This window comes from Monodelphis domestica, chromosome 6 (genome assembly GCF_027887165.1).
Source record: "Monodelphis domestica isolate mMonDom1 chromosome 6, mMonDom1.pri, whole genome shotgun sequence".
Lineage (NCBI taxonomy): Eukaryota > Metazoa > Chordata > Mammalia > Didelphimorphia > Didelphidae > Monodelphis > Monodelphis domestica.
This window is the reverse complement of record NC_077232.1, coordinates 142,528,599-142,541,221: the sequence shown is the minus strand read 5'-3', so window position 1 is coordinate 142,541,221 and position 12,623 is coordinate 142,528,599. Positions and strand designations below refer to the sequence as shown.

Below are 12,623 nucleotides of genomic sequence, written 5' to 3'. Positions count from 1 at the left end.
TTGTTCTTCCACTTTTAAAGATGACATGGCCACTTTCTGCCAATGTTCCATCATTTCTAGTTTTTTCTTGTTGGCCAGAGTGGTGATTGTCATTCCTTTTAGTTTTATAGTCAACTGAGCAAGAGTCAAGAATTTCTCAGAGGCTCTGCTTTGATTAGATTGACTTCCAGTAGATGGCAGGCAGTTGGTGTAAGTTATCTGTCATTATTGTGTCTTGTCTCTTAGTACCATGAATGGTATCAAGGAAACAAAACCCACTCTCTTGTTCTCTCACTTCTTTCTTTTTTCCTTAGACAAGTGCACCATCATTCATTCATCCTAAGTACTACATTTGTAATTTCCACAAATATCTCCTATTATGCAGTTCTAACCTATCATTCCTTGCACCCAATTTCTTTTGAAAAAGTATGAGATGGGTGAGATTAGAGGGTAAATAAGAGACTGGCAGAGCTCAGCAATGCTCAACAAATATGTGCCATAGTAATACTGATATTCTTTCTTTAAAGGGTGAATGTGGAGGGAGTGGGTGGAAGTTGGAGTATGACAGAACCAGCTCCAATTGACTCTCAAGAGGAGTTGTTAAATTTTCAACATAAGCATTTACACCTTGGAAATAGGCAAGCATAAGGGCCTGATTTATTGTTTTATTTATTGTCTATATTTAATAAAGTGACACAGAAATTGATAATAATGCTACTTAAACTTAAAAGTGTGTTCTGTATACATTTATTTTGGAAAGCTGGTTGATGAACATTTACTAGGGTACCATAGGTGAGAGGACTGGGGAGGGATGGCTTTACTATTTGAAGCTGGTGGGAAACATTTAACAAATCACATTTTTATTAAAGCTAAATTTTAAAGAACAAACAAAAACCTTATCTCCTGTCTTAGAATTGATACTAGGTATTTGTTCCACGGCAGAAGACTGATAAAGGCTAGGTGGCTTTTCCAGGGTCACACTGGTAAGAAGAATCTGAGAACAGATTTGAACCCAGGTCCTGACTCCAGGCCTGGCACTCTACCCTACTGGGTGACTTAGCTACCTCTTGTGCTTAACGTTGAATGGGACTAAAAATAAAACAAATACTATCAAAATAAGTACAAAGTTGACTTTTAAAGGAAATCTCTTTATTTCACCATCAGTATATTCTTAATATGACATAATCCTCAAAACACAAGCTTACAAATATTCAGATGAACTCCCTTAACTCTTCACATACACACAGTAAAATAAAACAGTTCTGTACAGTATTTTATTTTTTTAAAATAAACCCTTACCTTCCGTCTTGGAGTCAATACTGTGTATTGGCTCCAAGGCAGAAGAGTGGTAAGGGCTAGGCAATGGAGGTCAAATGACTTGCCCAGGGTCACACAGCTGGGAAGTGGCTGAGGCCAGATTTGAACCCAGGACCTCCAATCTCTAGGCCTGGCTCTCAATCCACTGAGCTACCCAGCGGCCCCCCTGTACAGTATTTTAAAGGTTACATGATCCTCAAGAAAGAGAATGAGTTAAAGTTGGAGTATCCACTGTTCTTCCAATGCACTTCACATACTCCAGGTTACAATGCTCATTAGCAAGAAAGGGATCCAACAAAGGTAAATCTCCTTTAGAATGATAGAAGACTGAGGTGGACATTTACTTAACAGAAAATTATTACTTTAAATTAGTACAATCCTAGTAAGTGAACAATGCTGCTGCTACTTACAGTCTGTAACACTGCATTTAATATTTGTAGTTGGTTACTATACACTGACTTGAAATCTGCCAACATTTATTAATATATAAAATTACAAATCCAGGTTTTTAAAGCATGTAGTTTGGTATATCTGGATATCGCCTAGCATTTTTATAATACTCTGTTAGCTTTTCTTTTGTGTTTAGTGTGATTGTGCAATGCTAGAACAATAGTCCAGGATGTCCTGAATAGTGAATTCCATTGTAACACCAGATCCAGGATAGCATCGAGCTATTAAGCCTTCAAAGTGCTTGTACTGACGTATAAATTCATCTTGCATAGAGTGCCATACCACCTATTATAAAAGAGGGAAAGAAAACATCAAATTGTGACAGCAATTAAATGAAAATATTATATGGCCAAATATAATTAAATATGGGAAAAATTAATTCCATTTCTATTAATTTGTCTCTAGTGTAATTTCCTCGTCTATAAAATGGTATTATAATAATCTACCTCTCAGGCTTGTTGTGAGATAATAATTATAAAGTGCTTAGCATAGTGCCCGGCACATAATGATTAATGTCCATATAGCCATATATAATGGTGACTCACAAATGATTCAGAGGGCATAAAATCACAGTGCAAAGACAACTCTGTACTAGCTAAAAATATGTTCTTTTGTGGAATATTATTTGTCTGCTTGATTTTTCTTAGTACCCTCACTGAGGATACCTTTGATGTATATATAGATTAGTTTCATACATTTTAGATACTAAGGCATATGTATAGGCTGGTAGTTATTGATGCTTTCTTAGTTGCCTTATTTTGGTAATAAGAAGTTATATTTTTCATGCCTCTGGTATTTTTTCTTTTTTTACATTTCCAAAACAAAATCAAGAAAGTAGTTTCATAACAATTTTATATTAAATACAGTTTAGAGCAATTGTTATTGTCATGATGTAAAAGTAGTATACTCCCACTATATCATCATAAATAATTAAAAATTTAGAAAAGCTCAGATGAATAAGAAAATCTTCAAGAGACTGAAGAGATATATTTTCAGTCCAAATTTAACCATTGTAAATCTTTTCTCTGTGTGAATAAAATCTTTAAACATTCCAAATAAAAAGTGTTTATATGTCATACTCATGCTATAGAAGTTAAAGAATCCAAATGGAATAGTGCTTATGCCAAAACAGAGATAGCAATGTAAAACCTTTGGGCGTATTATTTTCTAAAGATTACTGAAAAACACTGATTCAGAAATATCTGACTTTAATTCACCCATCCACTAACCTGGTCTTCAAATTTAGGAACATTAAATAACATTCCTCATCTTTTCCTTCTATAAGCTGAAGGTGAAAAAGATTTTTATAAGTTTTGAAATATTTAATAAAAGGAACAAATATCCATACCTGAAGCAAATTCTCTTCTTCGCAAAGGTGCTTATCAACTTTCTTGTAGAGATTATCTAGTCCTTTCTTCACTTCCTTTCCAGGATATTCTTTGATAACTTTACGAAGTTCTTGTTTATTAAATGCAAGTTGGTAACTTACTTCTTCCTCTCTTATCCCTTGTGCTACTCGAGCTTCAACACCCTCAAAAAAATGCTAAAATGAAATTCAATCAGAAAATTAAGATTTACACTTACATGAACTGTTTTTCTTGTATCTTATATTAAGTATCAACAACAGATAAAAATTTTAATGATTTGTAATGTTCTCTGGTCAAATAGTTTTTCAAGAAGAAAAAAAATATTGTGATTCAATAATTAATTAAACTGGGCTTTGATTGAAGAGAGGCTATTTTTGTCCCTCTATTGTTTTGCAGTTTCTTTAAAACTAACATTTTCTTCTTTGACATGGTCAGCTATCTTGATTATATAAGCTACTGACTATATTCATTTAAGTAAAGGAAGGGGAAAAAAAGAATGATATGGAGAGCCTTTGAACTTTTAGTTATCTAAAATTATAAAGGAAAGGTATCGAATGCCATTTCTTTCAAAATAGTACAGCATTAAAAAAACTTGTTTATAACATACACATACATAATATTTGTGTTCTGGCTCTGAAAAAAAAAACGAAAAAAGTACTTACATTTAGTTTTTCAAGAGGTTGTCCTAAGGAATAGATAACATAAGACTGAAGATGATCTGTGTACTTCTGTTTAGCTTCTTTCTTTTCAGCTTCAAGACATGAGATTTTCAAGCGAGAAAGAGTTGCAAAAATATGGTGGAAGTTCTCCATCATCACCACATCCCTGGGAGTCTTCTGGCTTTCATTTGCTACTTTCTCCACTAAAGAATAAAAAGAGTTAAAAGAAAATCAAATGATCCTTTCTCAATTCTCAAAGGATCATTTGGGTAGGTAAAAAGACATCAGACAAAAAAAATATGGAAACACAGGCAAGTCCAACTCTTGTGAATTCTAGCCACAGTGTCTTCTAGTAATGCCAAATTTTTATTATTTATAAATTGAGGATTCAGTTATATGGAGTATTTTTTTCCTGCTACCTATTGGCACTTGTATAAGAGGAGATGACACTCAAATTGGTCATTTTACCTTCAATAAAAGATGTAGAGAAGATCATGTTGAAGTTAAGTCTAAGTAAAGTAAGATATGAGGAATTTTTCCTGGTTTAAGCACACATAATACTAAAAGGGGTTATTTTAAGCTAAATCATTCTCATGAAGAGATTAACAATCACAAGCTGCCCTCATCTACATTTTCAAGGTGCTCTTCTACCATTTCCATATATTTTCCAGATTTCAAATTTCAAAAATTATATTAATGTATTTTGGTTATGGTATCATTTATATTTTCTATGGTGTTCTCCTGTGTCTCTTGCAGAGAATAATCTCTTATGACAAAGATAAGGGGGGAAGTCAACCAATTCAGTAGAACTAAACCAAATATCAGACATCAGGGACGATATGCCTTCTTGTATCTTTTGGGTCAAGTTGAGAAGGTAAGCAAAACAACTCTGAAAGTAACATGCAGAATTAGAAAACCTTAAGAAAGCAAGCTTTATAGAATAGACTCATAGTTACATATTATCATCTTTTATGGAAATTTCTCCTTCCTTTTAACATTTAATTGCAAATTTAATTTTGAAAATTAAAATTCAAAAGCAAAAAAGGGCAGAGAAGCAGTTTTTATTTCATGTTTCTAAAAGAATTAACAAGCATTTCCCCCTCCCTCTTATCTTTCTAGCCCAACTACTGAAATAACCATATATTTCTGTTAGTAGCCTATATATCTTGAATATCAAGAAATATCTACTATAAAGTTACCCCCCCTGCCCAGGGAAACTATTTCCTTTTTTATCCTAGTGGCATTGTGTTCATACAAAAGTTTTTCAATTTCATGTAATCAAATTCATTTACCTTATCTTTTGTAATTGTCTCTATATCTCTGGTTTGGTTGAAATGTCACTTCCCAAGTCATAGATCTGAAAGGTTCCTGATTGGTTCTTGTCTAATATATACACACGCATGATTTATGTACACATGAAATTTAGAAATAGTTTTTGCACTAAATATCATTCTTTAATATTCAGATTACATGTCTGAATGTTATACATTTTTAGTTTTGTGGTATATGGTGGAAGAGAAGGGTTTAAACCTAATTTGTGGAAGACTGCTTTCCAATTTTCCCAGAAATTCTCATCAAAATAGGGAGTTCATATTTTCAAGTTTATCAAACACTGGGTTATGGATCTCCATTATTCCTAATTTTTCTTTACCCTGACTTTACCACTGATCTACTCTTTTACTTTTATATCAGTACCCAATGATATACATTCACTTCTTCTCCACAGAATCAGCCTCCTTGAGTTTTTTCAGCTCTCTTGTGCCTGTGTGCTTTTGTTCAGGCTGCTTCTAGAATCTGGACTATATTTTCTTCACTTCTATCTTGGAGAAGACTTATCTTTCTTCAAGGTTCAATTTAGTAATGATCTCCTTCTGAAAGTCCTTGGTGGCCCTTTGAGATCTTCCTGTTTTTTCTCTCTTCAAATTACACTGCTTTTAGCTTTTCTCTAAATGTTATACCCCACTGTGGGAATGGAAGCTCCCTGAAAGTTTTTTGTCTTGTATTTGTATTCACTGCTAGGTATACAGTAATTGTTTAATAAATGTTTATCGAATGAACAATAACCAAACTTTATACTCACTGATTCATATTTTTTAAAAAATCATTAAGTACCTACTATGTGCCAGGTACAATGCTAAGTCTTCCTTATGTTTCATTGTAACATCTCAAATGCCTAATGGGTAGTTTTGAACTTATATAGTTATTTTAAAGAAAGAATGGAAATGACACAAGTTATCCTGTGGGATCTAGATTTTAAGCTATTCACCTCTTGGCCAAACTTTTTTTTCCCCTTGAAATCACTATTTTATTCTTCTTTACATTAATGGTGCACATGTTTCTGATTCTCTTTGAGTCAAAAATATAGTTTCATTGTGTTTGTATTTCTTGTCCAGAAATTAATGGCCAGAAAATTTCCACATCCTCTTTTTTCAGGGGTGGTTTCTTGCCCTCAATTTCTTTTTTTTTTTTAATTTTAAACATTATTTTATTTGGTCATTTCCAAACATTATTCACTGGAAACAAAGATCATTTTCTTTTCCTCCCCTCCCCCCCCTCCCACCACCTTTCCCTCTCCCATAGCCGACGCACGATTCCACTGGTTATCACATGTGTTCTTGACTCAAACCCATTTCCCTGTTGTTGGTATTTGCATTAGAGTGTTCATTTAGAGTCTCTCCTCAGTCATATTCCCTCAACCCCTGTAGTCAAGCAGTTGCTTTTCATTGATGTTTTTACTCCCACAGTTTATCCTCTGCTTGTGGATAGTATTTTTTAGATCCCTGCAGATTGTTCAGGGACATTACATTGACACTAATGGAGAAGTCCATCACCTTCGATTGTACCACAATGTATCAGTCTCTGTGTACAATGTTTTCCTGGTTCTGCTCCTTTTGCTCTGCATCACTTCCTGGAGGTTGTTCCAGTCTCCATGGAATTCCTCTACTTTATTATTCCTTTTAGCATAATTCCATCACCAACATATACCACAGTTTGTTCAGCCATTCCCCAATTGATGGGCAACCCCTTGTTTTCCAATTTTTGGCCACCACAAAGAGCGCAGCTATGAATATTCTTGTACAAGTCTTTTTCCTTATTATCTCTTTGGGGTACAAACCCAGCAGTGCTATAGCTGGATCAAAGGGCAGACAGTCTTTTATCACCCTTTGGGCATAGTTCCAAATTGCCCTCCAGAATGGCTGGATCAATTCACAACTCCACCAGCAATGAATTAGTGTCCCCACTTTGCCACATCCCCTCTAGCATTCATTACTTTCCACAGCTGTCATGTTAGCCAATCTGCTAGGTGTGAGGTGATACCTCAGAGTTGTTTTGATTTGCATCTCTCTGATTATAAGAGATGTAGAGCACTTTTTCATGTGCTTATTAATAGTTTTGATTTCTTTGGCTGAGAACTGCCTGTTCATGTCCTTTGCCCATTTGTCAATTGGAGAATGGCTTGATTTTTTGTACAATTGATTTAGTTCTTTGTAAATTTGAGTAATTAAACCTTGTCAGAGCTTGGCCAAACTTTTAAAAAAGCAGTGTTCCAAATGTTATGTTAATAACAACTTCTTCTCTAAGTCACTCTTCCAGAAATCACCACTTTCTTTCTATCCAAGCCTTAGATTTATAAAATTCCATAAAATTGCTATATTCTTTAGGTATTGGGGAAATAAAGGTGAGGTCTGGAGAGAATTAGTGACATTTTTCAGTGGCCTCATTACCTTTAGCTTTGCCCTTTTCCTTTCCTGAAACTGCCTTAATTCTTCCCACGTACAATCTGTGTTTAAATCAATAACCACTCCTTTATGATACCAATTAACCTAGAAAATTTAGGAGCTCTTACAGGTTCTTTCTCTTAAAGTAATTACTTTTTAGAGCTGCTGCATTTTTAAAGCAACGGTCCTTCAAACTGCATTTGTACATCAGGGGATTTGTTAGATAGCAAAAATTGAGGTTTTAAAAAAAGATGCTAAACTCAAGACATGGGAAGGGGATGAAATAACATTTTCTATTAAGATAAAACTTTATCCTAAGAAAGTGGGGGGGGGGGGGGGGGAGAAGACCTAACTAACAATTCTGTTGCCTGGGGGCAAGAACCAAAGAATGTGACTAATGGTTTCTTCAACTAACTTTGCAGGACAAATTCCTAGGGAAGAGCATTCCAGGACACACATTTCTTTTGGAGCAGAGATCTCAGAACACCACCATTTCAGGAAGACATTGATCCAGAAATACTATTCCACAAAGGCCCTATGTTGTTTAGAGAGCAAGGCATGGGCAGGCTATTTTTAAAGTGATTTTATGAGGGTGGTTCAGAAATACCTGTAATTTCCTATTTTTGACTGATTTTTCTTGCTAACTTGTAGCTGAGCTCAGTTGTTTCTATCTGATGAAAGAAAACAAATTTATTGCTCTCTAAATTTTGATATATTGTGGACATTATTTCACTTGCTCCATCCTAGTAATATCTCTGCTGGGAAAATTATTATTTAAAAAATCATCAGGATGGCTTGGTAGAAAGGTATACGTAGTTTATATATTTTTAGATTATCCTACATAGTCCTTATTGTCTCTACCTTCAAATCCTCTTGATGAAATATTACTTAAATGCATCATTATTATATTGATTCTATCTTTTATATCAAGTTAAGAGGACCTTCTCTTCAAAGAAAATGCTATTAAATGACCATGGTCTTCTGGTAATGCAGATAAGAAATAAAATATAAGTACTAGAAGTAGGAAATTCAGTCATTTTCATTATTAAAGAATCCAAATTTCTTTGTACTTATTGCTCTATACTAGAATCAGGTTTCTTTTGTTGTTCCTTAAAATTTCTGGAACCTAAAGAGTTCTATTTTCTTATCCTTTTAAATTTTCTAAAGCAATAAAACAGGCAAACAAAAAAGAATCCTTCAACTAAAAACTAGTAACTCACTGTATAAAAATTTAACTCACGTCTACATGCAAGCTCCACTAAACTGTTAGAGGATCAAGGCAGGCCACATTCTGACTTAGAAAACTACATATTAACATTATCTATCTTCTATGGTTTTTAAATTAAATTAATTTTATTTTAATTTCTTTAATATTTCCCAATTACATTTTAAACTGGGTCAGACCCACTTAATAGTATTGCTAGTTGCAATAAGATTGTGTTTGAAAATTTTAATGTAAACTTCAGACATATAATCCCCTTTTCTATTATGTGAGCTCCTTTAAAAGGCCTGGAAGAATTGCTGGTGCAATCCACCACAATTCAGTTCAGTTGTTCACAGAAGCCTACAGACAGCTAAAGCAACCTAGGGATATCTCCTGAAGAACAAAACCCTCTTTTGTAGCTATTCATTACGCTAACCCATTTTGCTTACAATACTAACAGTGGGTATTCAATAAATGTTTGTTGAATCATTCTCAGATGAAGAAATTAAAACCATATTTAGTCAGATGAAAAATGATCTAAACCACAATTAATTGGGGGAATGTCAATTAGAATAAGTTTTACCACCTCATTATCTATGAGACTGGTTACTATGACAAAAAAGGAAAATGATAAAAGTTGGAAAGAATGTGGTAAAATTGGCCCATTAATACACTGTTGGTGGAGCTGTGAACTGATAAAATCATTCTGGCAATTTGGTACCATGCCCTAAAGGCCATCAAACTGTGTATATACCCTTTGACTCAGCAATACCACTATTAGGTCTATGTCCCAAAGAGATTAAATATAAAGGAAAAAGACTTACTTGTACAAAAAATGTTTATGGAAATTTTGGATGGTGGCAAAGAATTGGAAACTGAAGGGTTGTCCATCACTTAAGAAATGGCTGAACAAGTTGCAGTATATGATTATTATACTACAGTGCCATAAATAATGAGGAACAAGACAATCAGAAAAAAAACCTGAGAAGACTTATATGGAATGATGAAAAGTGAGTAGAACCAGAAGGATTGTATACACAGTAACAGCAATAATTTATAATGATCAATTGTGAATGAACTGTGAATCAGTAATACAAGACTCCAAGACAACTGCAAGGGATTCAGGATGAAAAAGACCATCCCTTGCCATATAAAGAACTAATAGTGTCTGAATGCAGATTGAAGCATACCATTCTATATTTTATTTCCTCCATAAATTTTTCTCTAGTGTGATATGTCTTCTTTCATAACATGAGAAACATGGAATATGTATGATAAAACATGTATAACATGTATCATATTATCTGCCATCCTGGGGAAGGGGAGGTGAGTGGGAAAGAGGGAGAGAACATGGATAATGAAATTTCAGAAAAATATTAATAATTGTATTGAAAAAATATATGTAAAAAAAGAAAAAATTGTTGAATCCTGAACGAATGAATATAGGTTCTTTCTTTCTTTTTTATCCTTACCTTCCAACTTAAAGTCAAAACTAAGTATTGGTTCCAAGGCAGAAGAGCAGGAAGGGCCAGGCAATTAGGGTTAGTTAACTTGCCCCAGGTCATACTGCATGGAAGTGTCTGAGGTCATATTTAAACCCAAGACTTCCCCATTTCCAGGACTGGCTTTCTATGCATTGAGACACCTAGCTGCCCCAAATATAGGTTCTTAAAAATGCTTCTGGATAACTGCATAGATTTTACATATGTACATGTACATACAGACACAACTCCTGCTTTTTTTGGAATTTGGAAGCATTTTCATTAGATAATTCACTGAAAAAACAGGATTCAAAATACAAATCAAAGCTTATCTTCAAATTATTGCAAAATTAGCCAAAAAAGATGGTAAAGTGACTGAAAAATTCCTACTAAAACCACTAAAACTTACCATTAACAAAGACTCCTCTTATAAGTTTTATGTAAGCTTTATCTAGATCTCCACGACGCTCTGCATTTTTGAAGATTGATTCAGCAAGTCCTGCAAATTCTTCAAATTCAGCAACAAATGGAAGAATCCCCACTTTGCTTTTCTTAGAGATCTTTACTTCTTCCATCTGCCTTATCTGGTTACTCTAAAGATAGGCAGAAAGTAAGGCAATGTAATACCCTAACAATAAGAAACATAATGACTGATAAACAACTAACTGTAGTATATGTAAAGATGGTAATATATTTTTGGTTCTAATTAAATGGATATGAACAATTACAGCAAAAACAACAAAAGACTTCATAAAGCCTTCTAAAATAAGCTGCTTTAAAAATGCAAATCAATGAAATTTGTTTTGGGGACCTAGGGAGTAAAGTACTAGTGAAAAGGGCACTGTGAGAATTGTTTACTATTTTATATTATTTTTGTTATGATGTTCCTCTTTTATATAGACACACATAACAAATATTTGACTTTATCTGAAATAAAAATTCCTTGAAATCAAACAATTATGTAGATTCTCTCTGGAGATTTTAGATACAAAGTTGAAAGGTTAGAGTTTAAATATACTCACTAACATTAATTGAATTCTATCTACCCAATACACACACACACACACACACACACACACACACACACACACTGCATTTGTAACAAAATCTCTTAGAACCTCCACAACAAAAAGTTCTCATGTGTCTGCTTTTGGTTGATGACTTCAGTCCCCACCACGATTAAAGGGTATCTCCTCTTTCAATTTCAACCTTGGGAACAAAATTCCAATTCTATATACTTATTTCACAATCTTTCTTCACAGCGAGTCATCCAAATCATAATTTTTGGCAATTCCAAGAGTAAAATTTACTTAACTACTGTATATGTGGGTACTTCTGATAGTTTATATTAGCTGATTTTTTTTAAAGTCATACTTTGTTTTACAAAATGGTTTCCACACAATCTGGGAAATATGTAGTAAAATATCAATGTATCTCCAGATTCCTCATACTGTAGGGCACAGGGACAAAGAATGCAGGTTGTTTAGATCTAACTATTCCTTTTTTTAAAAACCCTTATTTCCTGTCTTAGTAACAGCTCTAAAATAGAAGAGTAAGGGGTAGGCAAATGGGGTTAAGAGGCTTGATACAGTTAGGAAATGTCTCAGGCTTAGATTTGAACGCAGGTCCTCCTGACTCCAGGCCTGGTACTTTATATCCACTCTACCTTCTAGTTGCCCCTCAGTCCTAACTTCTAATTTTTATATCACCATACCAAATGTCACCAACCTTGATTCCTGAGGATATGGGGAATTCTTTGGCTGGGTTCCAAGAATAATTTCTGAATTAGACTTCTAACTGCTCTATCTGCAGCTGTCTGATAACTGTACTAGTTGTCTACAATTCTACAACTGTAGATTCCACAACTGTAGCCTCATGAACTCTATGCCTAGGCCTTAAACTTGGGTCCAGTTCTATTAGGGTTCTTGCTCTAAACTTAATTCTGCCCCTTGTCCATTTTCATCTTTTTGATATTGTTGTTATTGGCTTAAACCCCTTTTCCTGGAACCTTATTTCTCTCTGGCCCCATCATAGTTTTCTATGGTCTTTATGTTAATTATGAACTTACCCCCAACCCCCCCTCCCCCCCCAAAAAAACAAACAAACAGGCAGACCCTGGAGTAGAGACTGCTTTTCTTCTGTCTAGATATTCTGAGCAAAGAGGTTTACACATAGCAGGGATTTAATGTTTTTAAACTGAATTTAAGACCACTCATCCCAGGCAAATAGAGGTAAGCTTAGAACATAATATAATTGGAGAGGTTATTTATTACTGCATCCTCTTGGAATTAATTCCATTTCTGTTAGCAATAATTTTGAAAAAAGTGAGTTATTCACAAGTGATAAAACACATAGGAAACTTCTAATTTACCCTGCAATATTAATTGCTAAACAAAATGAAATGCTACCTTTACTATTCCTCAGACGCTGACAATCAAAAGGCATTT

General features: G+C 34.2%; 1 protein-coding gene across 7 annotated transcripts in view; it reads right to left on the bottom strand.

Moving 5' to 3' along the window:
• Nucleotides 1-1,106: 1,106 nt before the first annotated feature.
• EXOC1 (exocyst complex component 1) overlaps nt 1,107-12,623 on the bottom strand; it is a 53,822-nt gene continuing 42,305 nt past the window's right edge. For all 7 annotated transcript variants that reach the window (XM_007496434.3, XM_001362940.4, XM_007496437.3 and 4 more), the window contains 4 exons: nt 10,586-10,769; nt 3,776-3,975; nt 3,095-3,289; nt 1,107-2,031 (listed from right to left, as the gene is read on the bottom strand). In XM_007496434.3, coding sequence (XP_007496496.1) covers nt 1,879-2,031; nt 3,095-3,289; nt 3,776-3,975; nt 10,586-10,769 — 732 coding nt within the window. In that variant the 3' untranslated portion in view covers nt 1,107-1,878. The remainder of the gene's footprint in view (nt 2,032-3,094; nt 3,290-3,775; nt 3,976-10,585; nt 10,770-12,623) is intronic.